This window comes from Corvus kubaryi, unplaced genomic scaffold (genome assembly GCF_017639235.1).
Source record: "Corvus kubaryi isolate FWS band 111438036 unplaced genomic scaffold, C.kubaryi_AGA036_p1.0 37353, whole genome shotgun sequence".
In the NCBI taxonomy this organism is placed as follows: Eukaryota; Metazoa; Chordata; class Aves; order Passeriformes; family Corvidae; genus Corvus; species Corvus kubaryi.
The window spans coordinates 3,667,926-3,695,148 of NW_024581115.1; the positions used below are offsets into that span (position 1 = coordinate 3,667,926).

At 45.4% G+C, this 27,223-nt stretch overlaps 2 protein-coding genes across 14 annotated transcripts in view; one reads left to right on the forward strand and one right to left on the reverse strand.

Annotated features, from left to right (window-relative positions):
• Positions 1 to 27,223, reverse strand: part of RECQL5 (RecQ like helicase 5) — a 38,516-nt gene that overhangs the window by 4,421 nt on the left and 6,872 nt on the right. For 5 of the 9 annotated variants that reach the window (XM_042032555.1, XM_042032552.1, XM_042032553.1 and 2 more), the window contains 8 exons: positions 26,139 to 26,301; positions 25,702 to 25,784; positions 4,170 to 4,397; positions 2,610 to 2,709; positions 2,070 to 2,106; positions 1,208 to 1,266; positions 1,009 to 1,085; positions 445 to 538 (listed from right to left, as the gene is read on the reverse strand). In XM_042032555.1, coding sequence (XP_041888489.1) covers positions 445 to 538; positions 1,009 to 1,085; positions 1,208 to 1,266; positions 2,070 to 2,106; positions 2,610 to 2,709; positions 4,170 to 4,397; positions 25,702 to 25,784; positions 26,139 to 26,301 — 841 coding nt within the window. Of the gene's footprint in view, positions 1 to 105; positions 307 to 444; positions 585 to 1,008; positions 1,086 to 1,207; positions 1,267 to 2,069; positions 2,107 to 2,609; positions 2,710 to 4,169; positions 4,398 to 22,998; positions 25,437 to 25,701; positions 25,785 to 26,138; positions 26,302 to 27,223 lie in introns of those variants that run through there. The other 4 variants (XR_006016732.1, XR_006016734.1, XR_006016733.1 and 1 more) reach the window with 4 other exon arrangements.
• On the forward strand, positions 8,036 to 24,220 carry SMIM5 (small integral membrane protein 5). 5 transcript variants are annotated; one of them, XR_006016739.1, is made up of 5 exons: positions 8,036 to 8,195; positions 14,595 to 14,735; positions 16,812 to 16,965; positions 18,358 to 18,659; positions 23,520 to 24,220. XR_006016739.1 is itself a non-coding variant. In XM_042032566.1 (5 exons), the coding sequence occupies exons 4-5, from the start codon at positions 16,839 to 16,841 to the stop codon at positions 18,477 to 18,479; spliced, it is 249 nt and encodes an 82-aa protein (XP_041888500.1). In that variant the 5' UTR covers positions 8,036 to 8,195; positions 14,092 to 14,170; positions 14,595 to 14,735; positions 16,812 to 16,838; the 3' UTR covers positions 18,480 to 20,139. The 5 variants fall into 5 exon arrangements, 3 of the variants coding, with proteins under 3 accessions (XP_041888500.1, XP_041888499.1, XP_041888501.1); XR_006016740.1 differs by having other exon boundaries at positions 23,523 to 24,220; XM_042032566.1 differs by lacking the exon at positions 23,520 to 24,220 and adding an exon at positions 14,092 to 14,170 and having other exon boundaries at positions 18,358 to 20,139.

Here is a 27,223-nt window from a genome sequence, read left to right on the forward strand (position 1 = left end):
AACAGAAATATCCTCTAAAGGCCAGAAATCTTTATGTATCCCTGCCTTTGTACACACTGAAAGCCATAGTAACAAAACAAGTATCTGCCCTGGAGAGGCACCTGCCTCAAGAACAGAAACATCTTCGGAGAGACTGATGGCAACCAGATAACCTAAGCCAAGGCTTCTCCAGGGTCAGCAGCAGCCTGAGGAATTCCCAAATCCCTGTATTGCTAGAACATATCTGGATAAGCTTGCACTGCTAGGTAGGTTTTCAGAGCCTGTAAAGCCAACAAAGATGTGAACCCAAGGTGATTGTGGGCCCTCCTGGAAACAAAATCAAGAAGAAAGATTTGTAAGACACCCGAGGCAAAACAGAGCTTGTCCTTCACCTTTCCCACACAAACTCTGTCCCATTTGCCCTGGAGCTTCCAGGGAGCAGCAGGTGGAGATGTTTGTCCCTACCTTCTTTAGCACAGCTGCCTTGTAGGAGTTTGCCATTTTGCTGGTCCGGAAAGCTTCATATTCCATTTCCACTGCACAAGCAGCAGGGTCTGACCTGAAACACAGGCTGGGGTGATTCCTGGCAAGACACACTTCTGCATCTGCAAAGGGAACACTAATGCTTAAGTATCTCCCAGAAAGTACTAAATCCACTCCCTCCGGTTCAAGAATAAGTGATAACTTCAAGTTCAGTCCTAAGGGATGTAGTGGTGAGTTGAAAGGGTGATGAAAACGGTTTCAAATCAAGATTTTTGCCCACTGCTCCGTTTGAGAAGTACACTATCCCCATCTTGTGGGACAGGGAAGAACTGCCGCTCCTGGGACCAAGCTGATAACAACGATCAGCCACAGGAACCCTCAGATCTGACCCCCAACATCACTGCCAGAAAGATGCTGTTAAGTGAAACTACATCCTTGGACAAAATAACTTAAAAAAGCATTCCCTGAGAATGGTAATTCTGCTCAGGGAAGAGCAGGCCCTGTGTTAAGGGACTCAGTATGCACCCCTTTTTCCTCATCTCGTACCCTTTTCCTTCTGCTGCTGGAGTCTTTTGGTTGTTGCTCAAAGCTTCTTCCAGCATCCTCAAGCAGTGTTCCCGGCCCTAGGAAACATGGGATACTCAGACATGCTCTACAGAAGTCTCAGCACCCCTTGGACTTCCAGCCCTGAAGGAGTAAGGACAGGGCAGGCAGAAGCTTTGTCGTTCTTTACAACATCCCTTACCTTCACTGTGAGCTTGGAGATCCTCCTGCTGGCAGCATCCTTCAGGGGACAGTCTGCACCTGCCACAGGAGAGGAATTTGGGAAAGGAGCCATGGCAGGGCTGAGCTGATGGAGAATGTCTCAGCTGTCATGGGGAGGTGCCAGTCCAGTACTGCCTGGCTTTCCCCTCCCTGCATTGTCACCCAAGGAACACTGTGGTCACCCTTTTTACCTGGAGTAGCTACACACTCCGAAAGAGTAGGCAGAAACCAAAGTGAGAATGTTTTCTGTGATTGGAAACATCTACTTCAGAGTTTAGGACTGGCAGCTTTCCAAAATCTCCCCACATCAGAAAACCTTTCTTCAAGGCTCTTAGGAAACTCAATTTTTTTCTGCTCCCCCACAATATCAACCAAAAAAACCAGGCTGGATAGAGTAATGTGACCTATCAAGTGTTCTTTCACAACAGTGCCAGACAGGACCCCAAGCAGCACAGTTACAAACAGCAAAGGTTTTCAGCAGTCTCCTTATAACCCAAGTATTATTAGTAGCATTAGTATTAGTATTAGTATTAGTAGTATTAGTACTGCTGCATAACCACTGCAGAAATAGCCTACACTACAAAGCCAGGTTAGACAGAGTTTTCCTTCTCTCTTGCTTATTTGGAAATGTTGTTCAGAAAGATGCATTCCATATCTTCACCCCAACCAAAGCTAAGCTGTGATCCATCTCCTCCAGCCAAGTTTTCACAGCCAAAATCTTGACCTCTGTGCCTAGGGACTGATACCTCCAGTGGTGATGCTGTACAAATTGCATGCAGCTGCAAAATGCAAGACTTTCTTCTCCCAAAGAAAACCCATTATAAATCAAAGAAGATATTTACTTGGAGGAACAAAATCTTCCTTTTCTGGTTCTTTGCCCTGGAAGAAAACAAAGATCAGTCAAACACTTCCATTCCTACTACACACATGCAGATCTAGAAGCACAAAAGACATCTTTTATATCCCTGCTCCAGGGAAAATTAAAGCTGAAGTTATAAAGGCATTGAATAAGCACCAAAACAGGGCCAAGAAGACAAAGAATGAGAACCAAAGCCAAAAGTTCACCTCTGTTATAGGAATATTTAAGAGAAGCTGAATGGGGAAATCTGTTTTCACTACTACCAGGGGTATTAAAACCAACAGGCTCCTCTTGCTCAGCACTGCAGAGAAACCAGCACACGAATAAGCTGCACTTCTTCCTATTATGGGACTGGCCCAGAATACAGAGAACACAGCAAAAGCAGAGGTACAAGAAATAAAAGACAACAAGCAGCAGCAAGATGAAATAATTTACTGTCACCAGTGCCAGGAAGCCTTTCTGGCTGTCAGACAAGCTCACAGCAAACCCTCTGTGCACCCCTTAAAAACCGACCCCAACTCACTTTGCGCAGACTCATCTGCTTCTTGTAGAAGTTGTCCCACTCCCGTTTCCGACGCTCCTCATTATCTTCATCCCAGTTCCCACTGCCTTCCTCATCATACCTGGATAAGGCAGGAAAGCAAGAGGAACAAGCATTTCTGTAGCTGCAGCATTAACTGGGGGATAAGTTTGGGAAACCATCCCAGTGATGCATCCCACATCCTTTTTGAACAAGTCTTCCCTTTGAGTTTCCCTGCCATTCCCCAACCTGGACAGCAAGTGAGTGTCCTCCAAAAATTCACAGTATTTGTTAACCCCATAAACTAGTAGGCAGTGGCATGAATTAATAGCATATAAATAGTGCCCTGAAAATGGAGGGCCCCATTTCAGAAGCTCTACCAGATCCTCCCAGGGGGTTCAGGAGTCACTGCATCATGTCATGTACCCCTTCTGTCAGTCCCTCCCGCCCTGGGAGCAGAGATGGCAGAAAGGGCACAGCATCCATTCCTCAGTCTCACTTGTTCACAGGCTGCTGAAATAAATGAAATCCCCATCTCCAAACCACTGAAATACAGCAGCTGATCCTCACCAGACGTACCCAGGAATTCACTGCCTCCCACAGATGCCACAGCCAAAACTTACAGGTATCACAAATCTGAACTTTAGGGCTGCTGACCATCACAACTTCCAAGGCAAAACTACAATCAGACCATGGAAAGGTTCAATGAACCAAGTGGCAAACACTGTTCTGTACAACAGCATTGGCTGCAGCTTCTCAGGTCCTGAGACCAAACACAGGCTTAGGTCACAAGTCCTGGTTTCCTTTGACTCAGCTGGACTTGGCCAAAGAACAAAGCGACCAATCTCAAGCTTTTTAAGGTAAAGCAGAGGGCCAGGCCAGCCTACAGCACTGTGTATCCTGGCACAGCTTCATGGGCAGTGCCAGCAGAGGAACTTCATCCTGACACAGCTGCACAATCACTGCAGCTCTGCCAGGGAACAAGGGGAAAGAGAAGTTATCACCTCCACGCTGCCAAGCATTTTACAGAATCCATCATGTTTCCCACTGCACATCTTCCTTTTGCTGTCAGCCTGACAGGAAAATGTAGCAGTCTGCAGAAGAATCTGACACTGGCACTTCATTACATCCTCTGTGGTGACTAAGTCCTGTCAGTGGCCCCTGGTCTACTGGCCCACAGACAGTTGTGCTAAATCAGGAATGAACTCTGGACCATGTCATCTTGGTCTCAATTTTAAACATTTTTGATCCTTGTGACTATGAACAGGCTGAGCCCACTTGCTGCTTTCAAAAATTTCAGGCTAGTTTCTTGAGCCAATTACATTGTGCAGGGCAATTCTTAGCTCTGTCAAAACAGCTTCTGGCTCTCTGGGACACGAACGTGAATGAGGCTGCCAAAGTGTGTGGAAAACGAAATTCCAGCTGCTGCTGCCAGAAAGTTACAGGAAAATACCATCCACACAGAAACATGTGCTGAAAATAGGAGTGGCTGGGCCTGCAGCTGGGAGATGCTCTTTTCTCTCGTGGCTCCTAGGAGCTGAGTGTAATCTCCTTGGTACAGACCTGCTGAAGCCTCTGCAGCCTCTCCTCCCGCCCTCGTACAGCTCTGGGTCGTAGCTATCCCGGGAGGATCCCGTGGGCCCGATGCAGGTTTTGCTCCAGCTGCTGCTGCAGAGTTCCAGTGCCTCCAGTTGCCTTTTCACTGCCCCTGGGTTCTTACAGAAGTCACAGCACTTGTTACAAGGTGGGGTGACATCGCCAAAGTACTTCGCTATGGCAGCGTGGCGACAGCTTGGGAACACAAGGCAAAATCATCTGGTCATCACTTCTAGCCACAAAAACTCCACCCTCCAAATGCAGCGTGACTTTACCTAAAGATTTGAGTCTTGTTTTTTTCACAGACAATGTCTATTCCAGCAGGAATCACAGGGTTTAATCCCTGGAGCAGAATTCAGGCTCTGTTCCTGGCACCTTGCATAAAGTTTCTCTGCCTCCACTTCCCCATATGTAACAAAAATCAGTGTTAATCTCTTCTGCTAAACCCTTTCAGATCTTTGAGATCTGCAAAAGGAGCAGTTGATGAAATATACAGTTATTAATTCTGTATCATTGGCTAAATATATTCCATGTCCTATCAGGATGGCTGGAGGTAAAGAGGCCCTGTTGATCACTATACCACAGAGTGTATCTATATATCTCTCAATGAAGAGTTTCTAGGTTTATTATTTGTGATTTGAAAGTGAAGAAATATATATTTGAAGACACAGGATTGTAAATTAAGTCCCAGAAATAGAGTCCAGACTGAGGTCACAAGGGAGCACCATTCAGCTAACACAGCCTGGATCTTCATGGGCTCACACATGCTCCAGATCAGCAGCCAAAGTTTGGGTAGAGTCCCACATGCATGAAAACCAGTCCATTTGCTCACACAGGATTGCACAACCAGTTTACCAGGCTTAGCAAACCAGCCATGTGAAGATGATTAGATTCTTCCAGAAATTTTCAAAAGATTTTTGGCAGACATCAGTGTTTTGGGGTACATGAAAAAGAATTTGGTGAAAATATGCTCATCAGCAATACAGGCAGGAAGTAATTTCTCTTCTAGAACACTCCCTAGCTTAAACCAGGGAATACACTGATTTTGCCAAAGAATAATCAGGCAGTTACTTTCCCCCCTTTTTTTTAAAAAAGCAGAATTTAGAGGAGCTTTTTAAAACTAAAGTTTCACAGCAGAGATGGCTGGTTGTGTGTTAGTCAAAATGCTGATAATAAATATATGGAAACATTTACTTCATTTAGAGATCAAATCCTGCAGCCAAGTGGGAACAAAAGTTATTTTAGAATAAAATTACTTTACTACAAGGAAGAACAAGGTGGAAATTTTTCTTCTCTACCAAGGTGTGCCCTAGTGGGGTTACCAACTTTATCTGCAAAATGTGGATCACAGAGGGGAAAAGTAAGAGAGTGAGCACCTGATTTACTCTTATTCTAAACCCTTTAGGACATGTCAGAACTTACCAGAGATCTAACAAACACATTTTTCTTCTTCACTTTTGTCTGTGTGTGTCGGGGGGAAACACAACTGCACATTACCAAAGCATCACAAACAAACCCTGCAAGGGGCTGCAGTGGCTGCTGGCTCACTCCTTCCCACGGCCTGGGAGGTTGATCTGGAAGGCAGCACAGCAGCAGGTCACAGGTTCCTGTCCCCCAGCAGTGACCTGAGTGTGCTGAAGTGCCAGGGAGCTGGCAGTGCTCAGGTAAGGGCCTGCAGCAGGGTGTCTGCACCGTGCAGGGCACCAAAGCTTGGAGAGGGCTCCGACAAAGCTGCCTTTATATCCCCCTTAAAGCCACACAGACTCACTCTGCTCCTGCACTCAAAGAGCTCCTTTCACATGGAGGGGAAGGGTGGGGGGGACCGGGATGAGGGCAACACATTCGATCCCCTTGTCCTGCCTTTCCAAAAGAACTACTGGTGCTGCCTGGCCTGCCAATGCAACGTGACTATAGAAATGTCAGCGAGCTGCAAGTCAGCTTTTTGTTTCCCCAAAAGAAAAGAGGCAGGCATTCTCATTAGTCCATGTCTCTTCCCCTCGCACGCACTGATCTGTATTAGAGTTAACTGAGGCATTCAGTGAGGGACAAGCCGTCTCCCCACTCCCACAGCTCACCAGGCTTATGCTGGGGAGGGACATCCACACACACCTCTGTCCTTTAGATGCCACAGGGGAGGGCTTTGGTGGAAGCAGAGATCAGCTGTGAGCTCACTGGAATTTAGAGCTCCAGTTTCTAACCCATCAGGCTCGTAAAGCCAAGCCCTTTCCACCCAGCCCCCTGTAACTGCCTTTTTCATCCTGAAGAATTACCCAGATAGGGGCCACAGCCCTGCTTTAGCCAACGGTGTTCAGGAGTTGAGCCATAACGGAAATTCAGTTGCAAAACTAAAATTGCAATCCTATAATTAAGGTCAAACGGCAAAAAACAAAAAGTTACCAACAGGGATGCTGGGGTTAATCACTGGATTAATGCTTAACACAAGAGTTCCTGAAATGTAGTTGGCTATGCATTACCATGTGAGGGGAGATCTTCCACAGTCACACCAACACTTGACTAATGACCACGAGATGGAGATGATTTACATAAATTAATGGTAGTTTGTATTATTATACATGTCCTAAAATTATTTCATCTTTTAAATATGCAACTGTATTATTTGTCTCCCCTCACCCTGCAAAAAGAGTATGTATGAGGTGACCATTGGTCTTTAAAATGTCTAAACAAAATCATTATGCCATTTCAGATATCTCCCCTGATTCGACATTATGGAATGGGATGAAGAGCAAATAACAGCCAGGGTTATTAACACATTTTTGTCCATGGCAATACATTTCAGCAAAGTGCTAAACTGACCACACAGATGCCTGCACCTGTGTCGTTCCGGTAGTCCTTGTTTTTATTCACCATGTAAACCAGGAGCCCTATTCCTGCAATTAGGAGAAGCAGATGGACAGCCAGAGAAGAAGCAAAGTCACATATCCCAAAAGAAGCTCTGCCTCTCCCAAAAAACACCAGGAAAAAGCATCCCCTTGTAGAAGTCAAAGGATATATAGTTTCATCAGAAATGCTCCCTGAAATAAACAACTCAGCAAGCCTTGGAATAATGTGAAGTGAAAGGGTTAAAAAAGATAAAAATCATATGCGGGCAAATCAGTTACGCAGTCATCGAGCAAAAGCCACTTAGTGAGCTTTATCAAATAGAAGAGCAAGTCATGAGGTTGATGAGAACTTCTAATTTTGCACCTCTCTGAAGGACTGTTCCTTTCAGCATCACCTGAGCTTCACCCTCTGAGACAAGACGGTGACAGTCAGCTGTCCCCAGAACACAAGAATCGAAAAGCTCAGCATCAAGAGAGTAAATGACTTGGCCAAGGGCATAGAGCAAATTCACCACCCCAGCATCAAATTCACCATCCCAGCATTGTCCCTGCTGCCCTGTCCGTGGCAGATCTCTCTCACAGTGCTGCACTGTCCTTGGGAGTTTCTTGCTCTGCCCCTTCAATGAACACAAGAGAAAAGCTCCTTCCCCCGGGAGTCGGAAGGAAATTGTGCAGCATAAAGGAAAGTTCCTTGCTTTAACATTGCCCCAAACTATCGCGGGGAGGGAATCGATTCAAGTCTCACTCCAGAAAAAGCCGTCATTAAAAGGTAAAGAAGAAACTCGTCTCTCGGAGGAGATGCACAGAGGAAGCCAGCAACAAGTGCCGGCCCTTGGGCGCCCCGGGGAGCTGGCACGGGCTCTGGCTCAGCTTGCGGCGGCTCCTCTCCCTCCCTCTTTGGCACACATGTAACACGAAACTTCGCATCTCCAGGACAACCAGCAACAACAACAACAACAAAAAAAAAAAAAAAAAAAAAAGCAAAAAAAAAAAAAAAGAGGCAGAGACAACAGCTGGCTGTCAGCAGCGGAGCAGAGAGGAGCCGAGCGAGCAGCGAGGCAGCGAGCCGCAAGCCAGGATGAGGGGAGAGATGACGTGAAAGTTTAAGAAGACGGAAAGAAAAACAAGAGGAGAAGAAGAGCTCGCGGTCGGGGTAAGGCTGAGCGGTCGCTGCTGTTCGGTCAAGCGCGGCACCCTCCGCTGCTTAGCGAGGGGCTGGAGCCTGGGGAGCTCCACTGCTCGGTCAGCCATGGAGCAGAGCTTGGGGGGCGGAATTTGCTTGCCAGGGACACCGAGGAGCGAAGGTGGCAGGAGAAAAGCTTTTAATGCGATTGCGGAGAGCTGCGCTGCAGCCGCCCTGTAACAAAAGGAGCAGCCTGCGGTGCGCCGAGCCCGAGCGGGACTCAGCAACTCCTCTGCCGGCGACAAAGGCCGGCTGCTCGGGTTTCTGTGCTCTTACAGAATGTATGTCCTGATAAGCTGGTGACCTGATACAGAAATAGTCGGTGCGGACAAGGCAGCTGGGTCCGAGGCTGTGCGTGCCTCTAGAGAGGAACTGGCAGCGCAGGCAGGCGCGTGTGAAACCCGACGGGTGCCAGCCACTGCTTTTCCCCGGAGCTCCTCCCAGCTGCAGCCAAGTTTTATCCCCCAAATCCTGAAGCAGAGAACTTAGAAAACAAACCCTGGTCGGGGAACTAGCACACTGTGCAAGTTAAGCATCTGTGTCCAATAGAAAGAAACGCAATGATTTTACACAGTTTCTAATGAGAACATTTTAAAAAGAATTCAGCCAGTGTATCAGGCACAGATGCTGGTTTAGTGTTCCAAGCAGCGTGAGAACCCACTGCTCTGAGAGGCACGTTCATGCACAAACACAGCTTATGGTTTACAGTAACCACACCATCAAGTTTGAATGCAGTGAGAAGGGAAGGAAAGGATCCCCTAAATACATGAAATTATACAACATAGAATCATTTAGGTTGAAAAAGACATTTCAGGTCATTGAGTCCAAGCTTTGGTTTTACAGAGGTGTCCCACAGCCCGTGCTCCCATCTCTGTTTGGGAAGATGTATGGGAAGAGGTGCTGGTAATGGAGACTGGCCATATAAATCCCCATTTTCTGCCATGTGAAGCTGATTTCTCTGTTTGGAAGCTGTTGCAGCTCCCAGCACTGAGCTGGGACCCCTCAGCCTCTTCCAGGAGGCGCATGGGCAAAGCCATTTACAAACAGGACCAGAGAGCCAATTCTCAGAGAAAGAGGTCTTCCCAATCCTACACATGCCTGTAGGGAGGAATGTTAAGGATCAGGTATTTCCACTTCTCTCCATTTCCATTAACGAGGAATGGAGGGCAGGTCTTTCTGACCTACGTGTTGTACAAACATGGAATTGGAACTGCCTGAGTGAGGAGATGTAGTAGTTTAGACCCACATGCCTCCAGCCTGACCCTAAGGCTCAAGGGGATGGAGGGATGCTTCCACCCTGCTAATGGAAAGTCTCTGTAGGTTGGCTGTTGCAGTTAAGATAGTTTCTTAAATAAAGCATGTGAAAAAACAAAGTTTAGGGAAATAACAAAAAAAAAGTAAGGAGGGAGGAGTGAGGGGAGAAGAGCAGGGGAGGGAAGGAGGTAGAGAAACATGCCAAGTTTTCCTGGCCAAAAGAAAATCTTAATGGGTTTGGCTGGGGGCTTGTCCAGCCACAGCTGTGCTGTTCATGTGTGGGGGAGAGGCACAGCAATGTGAAACACATGTCTGGATAAAAGCAGCAGGACATGGCTTGTGTTACAGCTGTCACAGTGCACGGGCCTCAGCCTGACTGCAACCAACAGTGGTTGTGGGAGTGGAGGTACAAAATAATCCAAGTTTGATAGAGCGGCTCCTCTCTGTAAGACAACCCCTGATCACAGAGCCTGCAGTGGGCCAGAGTCACCCACTGGACAGCAGGGACTGGGAGGGGCTGGGAGAGAGCTGGGTGGGGGGAGCAGCAGCCACCCCACACCTCCATGCAGGCTCTCCCCACTACCCCACGCAGCCACAGCTGATGAGGTTCCAAACAATTCCTCCTGAGGCAGCAGCTGCTGCAGCTTTTGGTTTTGAGTTCCTACACTCCAGTGGCACCTTTACTAGGATTAGTCCAAGATATTTCAAGAAACTCAAAAATGCATGTAATTTATGAGACCTGTAGATGTGAGATCAGGGCACAGAGGTGGCTGTTAAAAGGTGGAGGAGTTTCCAGCACTCTCAGGGCCTTCAGATACTGGACCTCAAACACCAACTACTGATAGATCCCACTATGTTTGTGAAGTCACTACAAGGCCTTCACAGGCACACAGCTGCCTCTCAGTCAGCTTCCTGGGAAATGGATATTTTGCTAATATTAGAATAGACTTTCAGGCTAGATTCAAGCATCACCAACCCTAAAAAAAGGTCTCTTGTAGAAAAGCTATAGGTTTATTTTTAAAATTGACCTTTTCCTTTCATTGGATGGCTCAGTGTTTTGGTTTCCCCACTTGAAAAATTCCTAGTAGTGAGGAATTATCTTGTGGGGTTTTGTGGACGTGTTTGTGGGATGGACTGGAGACAACCAGGGTGATCAGTAGAGGTGTAAAGACTCCCAGCTCAGTGCCCCAGTGGGTACCTCTGCTAGTGAAACTGGGAATTCAGTGCCTTTTTATATTAATCTAATATTAGGTTGTAGGGAAGAGAAGGCACATTGACAGTGCTGCCTCAAAACCCATCTCCAAATAGTGTGTGGTGGAGATGACAGGGTATTCCAGCCAAAGGGTGACCCAGGCAGGCAGCTTTATAATCTTAGGAATGTGTGGCCTTCTGTTCCAAACCAACTGACAAAGTCCAAGCTTTTCTCCCATGGCATTGAGCTACAATTTACCCCAGTGTGGGTGTGTGCTGTTAAAGGGCTGAATTCTCTTGATACTGGAAACTATTTTCATCTGCTTGGGAATGAATTATAGGTCTGTCTGGCTCTGTGCACTCCTGTTTTAGGAAAAATGAGCTTGTCTGAACTATAGTTAAGATTCACATGGCTGGTCAACTACAGTCATGGCAGCAAACACTGCATTAACAATGATGAGGGAAAAAACCATGCACTGATACTACAACTGCATTTCTATGGCCCTTTTCATCTCAGCAGTACACTAAAAGCTTGGAACAATAAACAATCATGCAGGAATTATGACACGTTATGCCAAAATGCATCCAAACTGTAGGCACACCTAGCAACTCAGCATTGTTTGAGAACAGGAAGCACTGCAAACCTTATCCATATAAAATCAGAAGGACATTTCAGGGCTCAAGAACAAAGCTGGTACGTTTTGAAAGTGGCCAAGCCTTCATGTTCTTTAGAAAGTGGCCAAGTACAGTCAGAGCTTATTTTAGAGTTTTACACCAGAATAAAAAGTGTCCCCTCCCCTTTGGCTGCTCAGCACCCTCCTTTCATGAGGCTGGGCTTGCCTTCTAAGATTTCCTACCAGATAAGCCCCCACAATCCATACAGGCTTCCCATCCCTGTACAGGTCTGATTTCAACCGACTTTCTGGACTTGCCTGAGTAAGAACAGCACAACAATTGCTTTGCAGAGCCACAGTCTTAGGAAAAAGCCAAGGTTGCAATGAGAAAGTTGCCCTGGCATTCTACCTGATGGGAACATCAGGAAGGTTCTACTTTATAAGGTCTCTGGAGCACTCTTGCTATGGGCAGTGGAGGAGAGCCAACTCATCATCACTGAGACTTGCTGCATTAGGACTAGAGGCATTGGCAGCTTCTTGTTCTCCCCAAAACTCCCCCCTCCAAAGCTTTATCTCCACTTTTAGGTTACTAGAGCAACAAACCCATGCAAGCACAGTAAAACCAATGGATCAGGATCATGACAAGAACAACATGAGGAGCATGGTTGGGTCAGGAGCAAACAAGAGTGGAAACCACACTCCCATCTACATCCATCCTAAAGGGGCTCAGTGAACAAAGTGCAAGAAGCACTGAGCAAAGCAATGGCCACTTCAGTTTGTAACTGCAGCAAAACCAGGGACTTGTTGCCTTTCTATCTAAAGATTGCCAAGCATGCTGGAAACTTGGACACACAACAATTAACAAACAAAGCTCTGATGTGGGTCCGTGTTCCGCTGTCTTGCAGAGATGAAGTCACCCAACAGTGGGATGTGATGACTTATCCGAAGTCACACAACCAGGGAGCATCACCAGCAGGCCAGAGGGACTGCCTGTATTTACTAACTTCCAGTCCTGGGGCTAAACCACAAACTTAAATTCATCCTTTTGCACTAAAAAAGGCTGTTCAAATACCCCTATGGTTATGAGTAAACAAGTGTCTCATTGTCAGCAGTAAATTTCAGCTCACCCACTCCCTACAGTTCACCTTTGGATGCAGCTGTGTCCACACACAGATCAGGACAGACCAAAAAACCCTGAGCAACGTAGAGCAATTCCAAAAGACTCACAGCAGCCTCACCAGCTTAAGGCAGACAGAGGGATATCAGACCCCACTGTACACAGCTCTTTTTCTTGGAAAAAGAAGCCTCCACATGCAGCCAGTTCACAGCAAAAAGGAACCTTGATGGAGGCTTTTCTCTTGAATGTCTAGATTGAGGCTTTTTAATGGCTTTATTCTCCAAAGGGCTGAGCAGCCAACTTCTTTGAGTGCTTCAGTATGGCACGAGTCCATCAAAACAACTCAGGAAGATAATTTCAGTGCTATTATGGCAATTTTCACAGCTTTCTTCAGTGGGCACAGCAAGATGAATCTGCATTAGTGCTTTCTGGGAATCTAAATCTACGTAAGTCCTAAACACAGGACATGCACTTTGGTTTTACAGGGTCATGTAATCCTTGCAGCTGAGCAGCACACCAGCAGCAGTTTGCCATTCCCCTGCATCATTTCTGTGCTCTGTCCTTTCAACCAAGGCTAACAACTCATGGCACATGGCAGAATGGGCCTTTTTTCACCAAAACCAGATAAACCCAAATTAAATTACTTGTTTTATTACCTTCCCTGCTGGGCCTTGCAACATAAAGGAGGGCAGAAAGGTTTGATGATCTAGTTCCACTGGCATCACTGATTAGATGAGTTATTTCTTAAATCAAAACCATGAATTTCAGGCTGCCACCCCATCCCAGCAGGATGTCACAAATTGCCTGTCACAAGATATTGTGTTACTTTCTTTTCTATGTGAGATTCTTATCTTGCCTCTCTTCATCTGATTTTCACTCCATGTGAGCTCTAACTACAGCTGTGGAGCAGAATTTCCTGACATCAGTGTGACAATGTGTTACGAAGACCACATTGCACTGTGGTCATTCAGGATTTTTTCCATAACGGATGAGTTCCATCAGCTTTGCTGCCCTACAGCCAAGTCTCCTCTGCTCTGGAGGGCTCCCATCCTCAGTGGGTGAAGTTTTGAGGAAGGACAATGATGAGCAAGGAGAAATTCCCAATTTAGGAAAATGCTGACAGACAATTACGTTTGCTCCAAACCATTGAGAATCTCTGAAGTACTAACTTGAGTGGCTCTAAAACAGCACTCCAGCCCTAGAAAGTAAATTGTCAGTTAAGGCCCACAACCTTAAGTTTCAAAACTCTTAAGACTTGCCTGTGTTAATAATAATCATCACAGTTACTGTTTCAGCTGAATATCCTGCACCACCTGGCCTTTACTACTGGTGGTGACTGGAAGCTTATTTGAACACAACAAAATAAACCAAAAGGAATTAATTCTCACAGCTCCACTCTGTTATGTAATTAATGTCATCACCTTTGTGTTGTACATGAGGCAGATGCATAAGACAACTGGTTTAAATCACACAGCACTATCCTTACCCTTGTGCTAATCTCAAGTGTAAAATCTTGGTTCCTGAAATCAGTTGGGAAAAGGTCACATCAAAACTTGTCCTGAACAAAGATTTTACATCACAAGTAGAATGGAACATACAGAAGTCCATGAATGTAACTGGCTTTCTTGGGGGAAATTTACTTTTTTTCTTTAAGAATTATTTTATTCTTCACCCTTTTGCCTCGCTGCAGAAGCAGAAATCCCAAAGCAGAGAGCTCTTGGAAGCAGCAGAAACTGCAGTCAAGCAGAAAAACATTTGCTTCCTCACGGGTAGGTTGGAGACTGCACCACCACCATCAAACTTTGTCCCTGATGTAGTTCAGACCAAGGTAAACAAGCAACATTCCTTGCAAGTTTTAGAATAAAAACTCTTTCACTTAGCTCCAGATCCCGTACCATGGGCAGAGAGGAATGTCCAATACAGAGACAGGCTTTATCATTTTAGACTAAGCACTTTGCTAATCCACACGGAGTTCTACAATCTTGATCAGTAATTTTACACTGTATAACCAAAACTTCACAAGCCTGGCTCTTATACCTGTTGCTTCTGGTGCAGCCCAGAGCATGGCATGGAAGTTTACAGCAAATTCCTTATGAGGAGAGCTTCTGGACAGGCAGAAACACCTCCAAAGGGAACAAACATTTTCACAATGTTAGAGCCAGAAATTTTATTTTTTAAAATTTTTTCTTCTAGAGCCAAGAACAGAAAACACAAATCACTTCACCTCTGCCTTCTGCACTGTCTCTTGGAATGGAAACAAAATTGAAAACCTGCTGACACAGAATCCCGCAGCACTAAGGATAAAGCAGCCGTTTCTCGAGCAGCTCACTCAGGGTATGCAATCATCTGGAAAGAAGTATTTAACCCTAGTTTCAAAAGTGACCTTTTCAGGTCAAAAGACCACAGCTCTGCCTCCTTCCTGAGTTGCACAGCGATCTTTCTGTAGATGTAGATTTTCCATCCACCCCCATTTCTAAGAAACCAGCTGGTTCCGATTTTTATTCCTTAGCTTGGATTTAAAAGAACAAAGAAAACCCTTTTTGAATTGCATAAACATACAAAACTAATTTAACTTGGCACTGTAGTATTTAAGCCCAGCATGCAAAGAAACAGCCAAGGTTTCTCTGTCCTCAGTGTGTTTAGAAAAACTGAACTCCAAGCATGCATTTGTTTGAGTAACCAAGCCAGATGTGCAATAAGGAACAAGCTGGTTTGTTCTGGAAGTGCTGTCCTGGTCACTTGGCTTTGTGTTATCACCAAGATCAGGATATTAAATTGCAATGTTCAAGTCCCAAAATCCAGTGCTGACTGTTACAACACACACAAACCAGTACATTTTGATACAATAATGAACTAAGAGTTATAACCCATTCAAGTGTTGACCTGTCCAAACACTTGTTTTAGGTGGAACTATGGCTATTTCTCAAAAATATCGAATTCCAGTTCCTGATTGAAGCCAAATTTGAACATCCATAGGTCTCATGCCAGCCAGTTTGTTGCAATACCTCCCAAAATCTTGCTCATGGGGTAAAAGAACAGCAAATATTGGTGACAAAACTGAGGCACTTAACTTTAGCAAGACTAATAATATTTTCAGTAACAATAGATGATCATTCTGAGAATAAAGGCAGCCTAAGATTACTGAGCAGGGCAGGAGGGATTAACTCCACAAGGGAGATATCTCCCTGGCAGATCCAGGGGCTTTTGCTTTGTTCATCATCAGCAGTGATGGCTGGAATCCACTGTTCAATTCATATATTGCTCTGTGGCTTAAAAGAAAAATACTCTACATTTAGCTTTCTTTATAAATTTGCATTCATCTGTAAGGACTTGAAAAGCATCCAGCTATCCCTAATGAATGCAGACTTTAACTTTTAGAATCACATACTGATGCTATGATGATTTTTGTCTTTTCTTTTGTACCCATTATACCTTTTTACAACTTCTGTATTCTTAGTGCTTTTTGCCTCCATTCTTGGACTTGTTTGTTCAGCTAGGAGACTAAACATTTTAGAAGCTTCATAGGTAGGGGTTAGTGTGCCCCAGACACCAAGGTCCTCTCCAGAACACATTCTGTAAACTGAGATAGAACCATCCAGGGGAAGGCTCCCCAGGGAGGGGGGGCTCACTCATTGGGGAATCTTTGATAGATATGCTAATTAGTAACACCTATAATGTGATACCAGATCTTTTGGGAGAGTGGGCATTGCAGCGTGCATTGAGGTGCATTCGACCTGGATGTGGTGCACCTAAGGACCCTTAAAATAAATACCAAGGTAAAATCCCTTTTCCCCTTCTAACCGTGTTTGACTCTTGATTTTAAGACCAGGAAAAGGCATCAATACAGTAAAACTGTTTAATGAAACATTATTAATGGTATTGTACTGATGTGTTGAAGTAAATGCCTTTGCTCTTGAAGGGGGGTTCTGTAGCTCAAAGTGCAAGAACCCTTCAAGGGAGTCTACCTTGTGTTACTCAGTAAGAAACAACTGAAAACTGTGTACAGTGGAGTTCAGCATTTGGAATTCAGGTTGGGTTAGAACCGCATTTGTTTCTGGAAGGACAAGTTAGCACAACTGGAAAAAAAAGTACTTTGATTGGGTGAAAGCCAAGGGCAGGCACTGTCCAGCCCAAGTCTGTGCCTGCTGAAGAAAGTGTCCTTGTAGGAGAAACACCGTTTGGACTTTGCTTAACAGTGCAGTTGACAAAAACACCCTCGAAGCTGGATTTTAAAATTAAAACAGTGCCAGAACACGTAGACAATTAATAGTCCTCCACCTTAGCTACTGGGAACGAGGACTGAGACCAGATAAACTTGTTTTCCTTGTGATCACCAGCTGTATAAGAAGGCTGGCAGCTCCCTAGCATTAGTCAGTGAAAAGGTTTATTCTCTATTTGGTTCTCCTGCAGCATAAAGCCTGGAGAGGTTGTGACAGAATGTCTTCTGAAAGCTTTCTGAAGGAAATTCAAGCCATTGGTGAGAAGTTTCTCCTTAAGCTCCAGAAACTGCCCAAGGCTGATCCAGTGGAGATTGCCAGCTTTTCTGTGGTTCTTCTGTTTATTGGTGAGTCTGTGGGTGGAGGCCAAGGGGTGTCAGAATTTCTCTCCTCTGCTACGGGGGCACCTTGCTCCACAGTCTTTGTAGGTGGGTTGGTGGTGTTGGCTGTTGTTTTCTAGGCTGTGCTCTGAGGGCCAGGTTAATTCCTAGGTAATTTTTTAACACTCAACATGTACCTCTACATGGATGCCGGGCATGACAGGCAACAGTACAGCTTTCCCCAAAGCTCCCATTTTAAACATTAGTTAAATCAGCAATATTTTAACCAACCCAGAGTTGCTGTAATGTTTTGATGCATAGGAGATAGTTTATGACAAATGGTATTAGAGCATCTCCTTGCCACAGAAGAAACTTAAGAGAGACTCTGAATGTCATTCCTGTATTGGCTCAGTGGAAGCCAATATGCTTCAGATGAGCCTATTTATTCTCCTCTGGTAATGAATGGCAAGATCCCTCCTGCTGCTCTGTGTGGGGATGGCATGGAAGGAATAACAGAGAACTGCTGGATCAAGGGGGATGAAGTTTGTTTATACAATGGCAAAATAAGCAGGAAGGAAGACAGGCACTGCTCCTCAAAGACAGTGTTTGCTCCTGGCCAAAAGGAAGGGTGTGTATCCAGCTGGACACTCCTCCCCGGGCTGGAATTCACAAAGTCACACCTGCTGCTTTAATTGGTTCATCCCTACAGCTGGTTCCCCACAGGTCTGGTTACCTGGCAGCCCAGGTCCAGGCTTTAAAGGAACACGTGCACACAGAGAGCCACGCTCACACTCTTACATGTTTTGCAGGATTAAACATGTCATCCTTTTCAACTCCAGATAAACTAACACATCCCTGCCAACACCAACCATCCTGGCTAGGGTAGAGAACAGTATGTTAGCCCACTGCTCTGTGAAACAACCCCCTGCATTTGAAGTACCTTATTTTTTCAAGCTAAATACAGAAGAGTAAAGCCAACCCAGTCACGAGTCTCTATGCTTAAAGAGTCTGCTGCACTCACTCTTCAGAAATACAGCTGCCAGTTTGAGTAATCAAAATCCCTCAAGTTGCTTTGGGGAGAGCTGGATTTTCATCCATTTCAGGCACATAGCTGTGCTTAGGTACTGCATGTCAGCTCCCAAACAAGAGCCCATTAAGTGGGTAAAGAAACCCTTGAACAGTTTGGTATGTAGCTTTTAAGGTCTTGAAATGCCTGGCAATGATTGTCCAGATTAAATGGAAAACCAATACAAAGGAGCAGGAATTTAGGAGGAGGAAGGTGGGGATATAGGCCAAAAATATTCTCAAGAAACCAGGTTTTGCTCATTTTCCTGCCCACCAAACAACTTGGAGACATAGGGTTTTTCTGCAGGGGTTGCTCCTATGCTGTGAAGCAATGTCGTTTGTTTCTCTTCCCAGTTACTGTGCTGGTGCTCACGGTCATTGCCTGCAGTTGCTGCTGCTACAGCTGCTGTGGCTGTGATGGACGCCCTGACCCCAGACACAAGAAGAGCCGAGTCCGCCCAGCTGCCCGTTCATGAAGTGACCCAGCCTGCTGTCAAGGACATGCATGGACATCATGATTCAGTGCTATGGGAACGACTTTCCACGCTAGCCCACTGAAAATGGCAATAACAATATTAATTAACATGACTCAGAGGACCAGAAATCACAGCGTGGAATTCCTTCTCTCTGTGACAGCCACTACTGTGACCAGAAAGGTAAAGCTCCTTTGCCATCGCTGTCTCCCTCTTCTGGGCAGGTGTGGGGTGGGAGGGCATGGACACAGATTGCTGAGAAAAGAGACAGCTTTCCCAAAGACAGCACTGCAGCTGGGCCAGCTGAGGATCTCCTCTGGGACACAGAGCCATGGAGCAAAGCAGAGGACACACACACAGCCACACACGAGGCATTGCCTGCTCTCCTCACCAGTGGCTAATCCAGAAGGATGGTGCTGGGCATTAGCAAAACCCACTGACACCACTGGGACGTCCAATTGCTCAGGTCATTGTGGATCAAGGCCAAACCTGCTGCAGGACACACGTTTAGCTGAGTTATCTGCTGAAAACAACAAATGGTGGACCTTCTGATCCAGGTGTGCCAGCTGAGGCTCTGAGTACAGCTGGTAACAACTGCCCCGGGGTCATTTCATTGGTGATACAATGATGGGAAATTGCCAAAGAAAGAAACTGATCATGTGGAATACCCTTTGATAACAGAAAGATGAAGGCAAAAGGCTCACCAATCCTATGGCTCATTTTGACCATTCTCTGCTCCCCATGCTCCCTCTCCACCCCCTGTGGTTCTATTCTTCTGCTTATTGCAGATGCACGGTTCTTGCAGAGCATGGGAGCTCCAGGAGATTAACAAATCCCTATCCTTACTTGAGTGCCTGACTCCCTGCACTGTGTGCAGTTTATTTTAGTGGACATGAACATGATGCCAGGGGTGTGTTTATGAGCATGCACAGAGGCATTTCAGAGGAGTGCCACATGATGGGAACCATCACTTCAGGGTACGTGTGCAGGCAGCAGCTGACAGCGGGCACAGTGACAGAGCAGAGCCAAGAATGGGCTGTTAGGCTGGAGTTAACAAGTGCAAATAAATCCCTTTTCCATGCTGCAGCCACTGTGTATGTTTGGTTTACACTCTGGTGAACTTCCGAAAGGGATTTATGGATGTACAAGGCTGTGGCACAGGCTGCGACTTCCACAACTGGGACAGCACAAGAAAGCCACGATTCTGCACTAATCTCTGAACCACTCTACACTTGGGGTGTTTCAGCCCCAAATGGGAGACCAACCCCCTTTGTGAGAAGGTGTAAAAAATTACATGCATACAGAGAAGTCATCTTCTGCCTCTGTACCCCAACTAAGTGTGCGTACCAAAGCCAACATCTAGCTAGGGAGAGCAGAATCATCAAGTCTTTAACAGTGGGCTTTAAAATACTCTTTACACTTCAGAAGGTACAGAAAATAAAGAAAACTCTGCAAAGAAATGTATTTTCTCTGTTGCCTGCACCCATATTAGTAAAAGGCACATTACATCAGCTTCTTATATATTTAATGCACTTTATTTTTTGCCGACAAACTGGATCTAGGTATTTGGCATTTTTGTACTGCTGCACATTGAAATATATCTGCAGCCAGAGACACAGTGAATAGTCTAAGAATTGTAAGAAAAATAAAATTCCTGAAACTACCAGTGTTGCTTTTAAATTAATAAAAAGAAAAACCTTCCAGTAGAAAATGAGGATGTTCCTTACAAAATAAATGTTTGAGACCCAACTTGACAACTGCCAAGAGCAGACTGCACTAGCACGAGCTACATGCATGCACAGTTACACTGAGACTAACAAAGTGCTGGTTTTTATTAGGCTGTCCCAAAGCTGTCACTGCCAAGCAGCATGTTAGGGGGAAACAATCTCAAGCACAGCATCAATTTAAACATTCAGAGGTGCATCACACCAACCTCCTGTCAGATAAGTCTTTGCTCATTTCATTCACAAACAAATGGCAATCAAAGCGACTTCAGAAGCCTCAGAACCTCTTTTGCAGGAGACAGACTCAACACATGTTTTTGTATCCAGATTAAGTCACGAGACCTGGGGAAGAACAGAGCTCACTTTCCAGGCTTGTGCTAGACAGTGCCAGCTCCAGCCATTAACAGCATCCCATTGAGAGCTGTTCCAGCAGCACGGAGCCAGCCTGTGCTAAGACAGGGGGAAGCTTTGCAGGCTGGACACACACCAAGGGCTGACAGGTTGCTGTCACTGGGAGCAAGCTGTCAGGCCTTATCTCAACAGGAAAAGCCACAAATGCATGTTTCCCAGTGGTGGTACAAGTTAAACCACTGACAGATACCAGACAGAGGGACAAGAGAAGTGGCTCCTGTCTTATCTCGGCCACTGTGAGTTCCCGAATTAGAAACAGAATAAACACAGCACTGTTAAAGAAAGGGAAGGAGAGAAAAATAGGCAATCCTCTAAAGGATTCAGGTGGCTTTCTGTAGCAGAGGAGCAGCCACCATGTAGAGGGGGCCAATTTCTACACACTTGTCTGGACCTCACAGGCCTAATGTTCTGCTTTGGACTATTTTGTACCATTGCACTTAGCTGGACTATTCCTCCAGCTGGGATTCAGACATGCCAGTTTGCCTGATCTGCTGCTTCCTTGCATGCATTCAGGGTACCCTGACAGAGGCCAGCAAGTGTCCAGCTTCCTGCAGTTCTTCACCTTCTGCTGACTGTAAACCTGCTGGTCCCTGGGTCCCTGCTCAGCACTCACACAAGCTTTTGTGTTTTGGCTTCAATCAGCACTCAAATATAGACACCTATAGGGAGCACTAGTGAGGAGGATCCTCTTGTTTCAACCTGCAGAGGGAGATTCAGAAAAGCACAGAATAAAGCAAGGCTGCAACTAACACAGCAACTGCCATACATATTGGGGAAAGCCTAGGAGGAACTGCACGGGAATACTTCAGTTGTGATGATGAAAGTGTTGAAACAGTTTCTTTCCCTGAGGAACCTCAAAGAGCCAGCAAGGCCAGCCCCTCCAGCAGAAGTGGTTGAAGTTCTACTGATGACTTAATGGAATAGCTTCTGTTCTGTAACATTAGCCCTCTGGTTTCAAAGTGATTTGCTTGGCTTGTGAAAAGTAAGTTTCCTTTTACACACACATGCGGTCTCACACACCACACTCCTCCTTCTCCCTTTCCTCCTCTCTCCAGCACCATCCCTCTGGTCTTCTCCAGTCAGGAAAGTGATAGAGAGTTTTATTGCAGCTCACAGCAGTGCAATGCTCTGGAATGGGTTTATTCACCTGAACTGTCATGATGAATTTTGGACTGCAGGGCAGTCCTGTTCACAGTCTCACTGTAAGTATGGCACTCTCCTACTGGAGCTTGCAACACAGATCAGTCAGGATCCAGGAAACGTAGCCCTCTTCCCTCCACCACATCCTGCAGCCTGCCCCAGACAGAGGCCACAGTATGCCTTTACAAGCACTGCAACAGCTGTAGGAGTGGATAAAGCCATGGAGAGGAAGAAATGTCTGAGGAACAGCTGAATTAGGACTTTTTAGTTGGGTTCAAGGCCTTTAATTTGATTAGATTAGCCACACCTTTGCAGGAAAATCAGCTGTTAATCATTTACTGCAGCCCAAAGAGGCAACTTCCAGGCTACCTCTACAAGTCTCCAGGTACAGCAAGGGGTCCCTTACCACAGGCCAAAATCTCTTGGAGGGGGTGAAGAGGAGGCAACAGAGGAAACATCTACTACAAATCACAACAGCTACAGGTATTTATAAAATATCATACAGCTGTCCTATTCTGGGAGGTGAACTGCAGTCAGCAAAAGAGACAGGAACTTCCTGGGGTGTGCAGTCCCACAGGATTTCTGCCTTTGGGTCTGTGGAACTCGTATCTAGGCTGCCTCCTTTTTGAAGGCAAAGGAATCCAGAACAGCTTTGATGTCCCGTGTGCCTGTTGGTTAAAGACTGAGCACAGTGATCTGCCATCTACCCAGAAAACAAACCATGACCTCAATATATCTGGCTGCTGAGAAAGAAACAAAAACTTCAGCAAGTGTGAGCTTGTGCTTTGAGTCAAATCCAACCTGCTGAGGATGAAACACTTTAAAGGACTAATCCTTTTCCTTAGAGTACTCAGAATACATACATAAGAGGCAGCAAGTCAAACAAATTTTCAAAAATAACCAGTATCTCTTCCTGTATTACATCTGCATAGTCTATTTGCAAGAAAGTGTGAGAAATATTCCATCCTTTCCCTTGAGAAGCAAGGAAGCTTTAGTAAAACCACAAGATGCTCACAAAGAGATGCTGCATGGTCTTTAGAAAGCTGGCAGCCAAGTCATTATTCAAAGTATCAGTGAAAGAGCAAGTGAGATCCCAGTTTAAATTATTACTGGACCTCCTTGTGGGAGCAAAATTTATGCTTCTATTGCAGAGTAACAGAAACCATTACTAAAGCAAACTCCATTAGCAGGATACCCTTTTTAACATAATTGGACTATTCTAAGCCCTATGGAAGAAACAAGTTGTACATGATCTTTGCTTACTGCTGGTGGGGTTTTCTGCTTGTTGGTTTTTTAAATAAGTGTTCATTTAATCTCTGTTGTGTTCTCAGAGTTTAAGTCCCCAACTCTCCCTTTTAGAGATCTTTCCAATGGTACCAAGGAATTTCTCCCACTGAATACTTGTCTTTCATGTATAGGCTGTACAGCTGACAAAGAGTTCATATTGAACATGCTGGAGAGACATTGTATTATGTAAAATATTGATAAGCTACGATTAAAATAAATCTCAACTGCCAAAATTCTGTAGAGACAGAAGGATTTGACAGCACAGTAATGCTGCCAATGTTTTCCTCTTTACATCTCTATAGATCTGATTGTTAAACTGGCCTCAGCTGTATTTCCTCTGGGTTATGCTCCCATTTCTGTGAAGGGTGACTCTCCTTTTGGAGGGGGATACCTGCAGGCACAGGCACCATGCATACCTGCACTGGTTTTGGGGCATGGAGAGGATACACCAACACCTGACCCTGTTGTTGTCTGCCCCCAGCAGGGTGGAAGCCAGCATGTCACCAGAGCAAGAGGCATCCTCAGTTCTGGAAGACCTAAAGAGGCTGATTACAAGAAGTGACTGGGCTCTTGGAGGGCTGGTGGTGATTGGCATCTTCTGTCTTGTTTTTATTGCTCTCATTTTATTTGCTGCTGTCTTTGGGTGCTGCACATCTCCAAGGCACAGATGGGGTGGCTCATAGACAGCAAAGTGGGGACACAAAACTTGGTACAGCTGAGCAAGAACCAGCCTGGGTACAACCCCATTGTGTTGTTCACAGAAAACTCTCATCTCACTGCCTGGGTGGTTATTTCTCCCCATGCAACTTCCATGAATCAAGAGCAACATCCCAATGCCAGCAAGCTGCTCTGCAGGTTACAGCAAACTCAATACATGAGGCTGATTCAGGAACTGTGACATTCATCAAACACCAAAGCAAACTCATCTCTGATTTTTATCTTTCAAGCAAAACCACCAACCAGAGGTGGCAAATGGTCAGCCACCACCTAAAACTGATAAAGATGTCTTCTGCTGCTGCACCTACATGGGTTGGCGGGGTTTTTTTCACCTTGCAAAAGAACAATAGGAAACTCTGACCACTGAAAGCTTGGTCTGAACCCACTCTTTAAAAGCAGCTTATACCATTGTTCTCCTGTCATACTCAGGCCTAAATACACTATGTAAAAACTTGCTTGCCAGTACACAGTCTGTCTTTATTTGTTCTTATTTATAACCTTGCAAGGTCAGAATTTCAGGTTTGCTTTCACTGTTTGGATAGTGAGCAGACCTGTATTAATTCAATATGTAAAAAAGAAATGCAACGTGGCTTTTCTTTCCATAGCACCTCAGTCTCCTGTAGAGTTATGAGCAGGGAAGTCAGGCAGTGGTGCTGCAAGATGTGACTCTGGGATGCACATCCCATGATACACAGGAGGAAGAACGTATCAAGCTGAGGAAGGGAAGAAAAAGTCTGGGAGGTGTGATTGCTGATTAGGTCAGTGATAGTCCCTTACTCAGATTATTACTTTGAGGGTGGTGAGATACTGGCACAGGTTGCCCAGAGAAGTTATGGATGTCCTATCCTTGGAAGGCCAGGTTGGATGGGGCTTGGAGCAATCTGGCCTGGGGGAAAGTGTCCCTGTCCATGGCAGGGGGTTGAACTAGGTTGTCTTTAAGGTCCCTTCCAACCCAAACCATTCTATGATTGTACAAACCCCAGCCACAACAGCCATCTGTGGGCTGGGAACACACCCCAGAAAGAGCAGAGCTGCTTAGACAAGTGGATCAAATTCTTAGAGCAAGAAGCCTCCCAGCAGCTACTTCACAGCATCACCTTGACTTTGGGTAAAGAAGTGCCCCTTCAAGTGCCCCAGGGCTCAGTGTTGTGCCACAGTTCAGTACTAGCAAGACTACCCCATAAACCCAGGATCTGTTTGCCAAACGTGCCATCGAGGAGAGAACATGCTCACCACGGCACCAGAAAAGCAGCACGTGGTACATTCAGGCTGAAAAAGCTGTCCTAGAGCCACGTGTGAAAAATGAAACAAAATGAAGAACTTGTAAGCAAGCCAAACAAAGACCATTTTCAGTTAGTGAACACACACTTCTCTCTTCCTGGCAAAATCATAGCTTTGATGTCTTATCCAGCATAGAACAGCAATTAGTACAATTACAGTGTACAGGGCATGAACTAAACCTGAACAAGGCATGTTGTGGTTGCTAGTCTGCATTTAGATTGGGCACATCCATAATTTGAGCCTGCTTCTGAAACATTCTAAACACCATCAGGTCCTTCTAAGGTCAATGAGAATCACAGACACTTTGTAGAGTGGAGACACTGAGATTTAATGTTTCTGTAAATCTAAATCCTTCCATCCCATGGCTTCCTGTTTGTCCCCTTAAGAGAGGGGTGATGTACTGAAGGAGAGAGTCAAAACAAAAGCAAATGCAACTAAGTCAGCCCATCATCAAAGACAGAATATTGTAAAATACATCACCAGAGAAGTTAAACATCCCCCTGACTTGGTCAGACTCCAAGACCAACATCTCAGTTAACTCAGAGGTGGGAGTCATGAGAGATTTCTCAGGGACACATGCAGGATCCCAGCCATAACAGTTTCTTGGAAGAACAGGGCACGTTTTCCCCAACATTAACAGCAGTGTTTGAAAGAAGTGCACTCACCCCAGCTCCTCACAGAAGTTCACAATGGCATCAAAAGCTGTCATCATAGCTTTGTCAGACTCTTTTAAGGTGCCTTTTTTTTCCTGAAAGTAGATGAGACAAGGAACTATAGTCTTCAATTTAAATATACACAGATAGAGTAACTCTAGCAATGACCAAATCCAACCCCTCTGAGCAATATGGCAAACAGGTACAGACACCTCCCTGTCTCTGCTCCAACTTCTGCTCACCCATTCCTCTCTAATAGAGCTGGCTCTGGCAGCCTTTTCCTTCCCTGCTTCCCTTCCTTCTGCTATCCCTTGCAACCGGGCTCCAGACAGCTCTAGACTCAAGAGAATTTCATTTCATCTTGTCATATTCAGAGGTTACTGCAGGCAAATCAGACCAGAGCCAAGGCAGTGTAACCAGGCAGGTGGGCAGTGTTCTGCAGCTCTCACCTGGATGTTAGAGAGCTCCTTCTTGATCAGGAAGCTGACTTGATCCCGGTCATTCCTTGAGTAATAGAGGCGGCAGCAGGATGGTTTTCCATCTCTCCCAGCTCTGCCAGACTCCTGGTAATATCCAGCCATTGACTTGGCAATATTCCAGTGAGCAACAAATCTGCATGTGGTGAACCAGGGAACATGAGGCTGCAGGTTTCTCAGAGCACTGCACACACCCATGTGGTGTCTGTGGGCATCAACAACAGCAAAAAACACGGCAGCAAAACATAAAAGAGGATGGAGCACAGCAAGAGATTTTGCACACTGAAGTCCTCTTAACACACAAGACATGGAAAGCAGCAGAGCTATACGAAAACAAATGCACCTGGACAGCACATGAGCAGGATGTCACTACAACTGGATGGAAAGGAATGAGCACATGAATATCCCAAACATGCATAAAACTGTGCAGCTCTGAAGACTGAGAGTAAGGACACTAAATGAAGGAGTTTGGGAGATTTTACCATAAAACACAGCATTAATAAAAAATTTGTATTTATTTTGTGGGACACAACTGCACCGTTATAAAATACATTTTTAGATACATGATTTTAAAAAGACACTTAGCCAAAATCTCCATGGGAAACTCCACCTCACTGTGCTTCTCAGATGAAGGCAACCTTTCTAAACAGCAAATACGACTACAGAATCATTACTAAATTTTATGTAATCTCTGCAGGAAGGTTTTCAACACAGCACTGCAAGACTACTTTAAACCTGCTTGTACCTGACTATTCAGCAATTTCAGCTTATACCTGTTTTGAGAGGATTTGACAGCACAGTAATGCTGCCAATGTTTTCAAGCCTGCCTCAAACCCAGCATGACCCAAGGGCACGTATGATGCATATGGGTGTAGCTAAAGATTAAATGACAAAAGCAAGCAGACGTGTTTCTTCAAACACAAACAGCCCAGGAGCAGGCCAAGCAGGAAGCATCAGAGCCCTACACATTTAAACACCATCAGGAAGTTTGCTGAAGAAATTGATAAATAATTTTAAGCAGAACTGAATTTACAGTGAAGAGAAAGGAGCAGATTCCA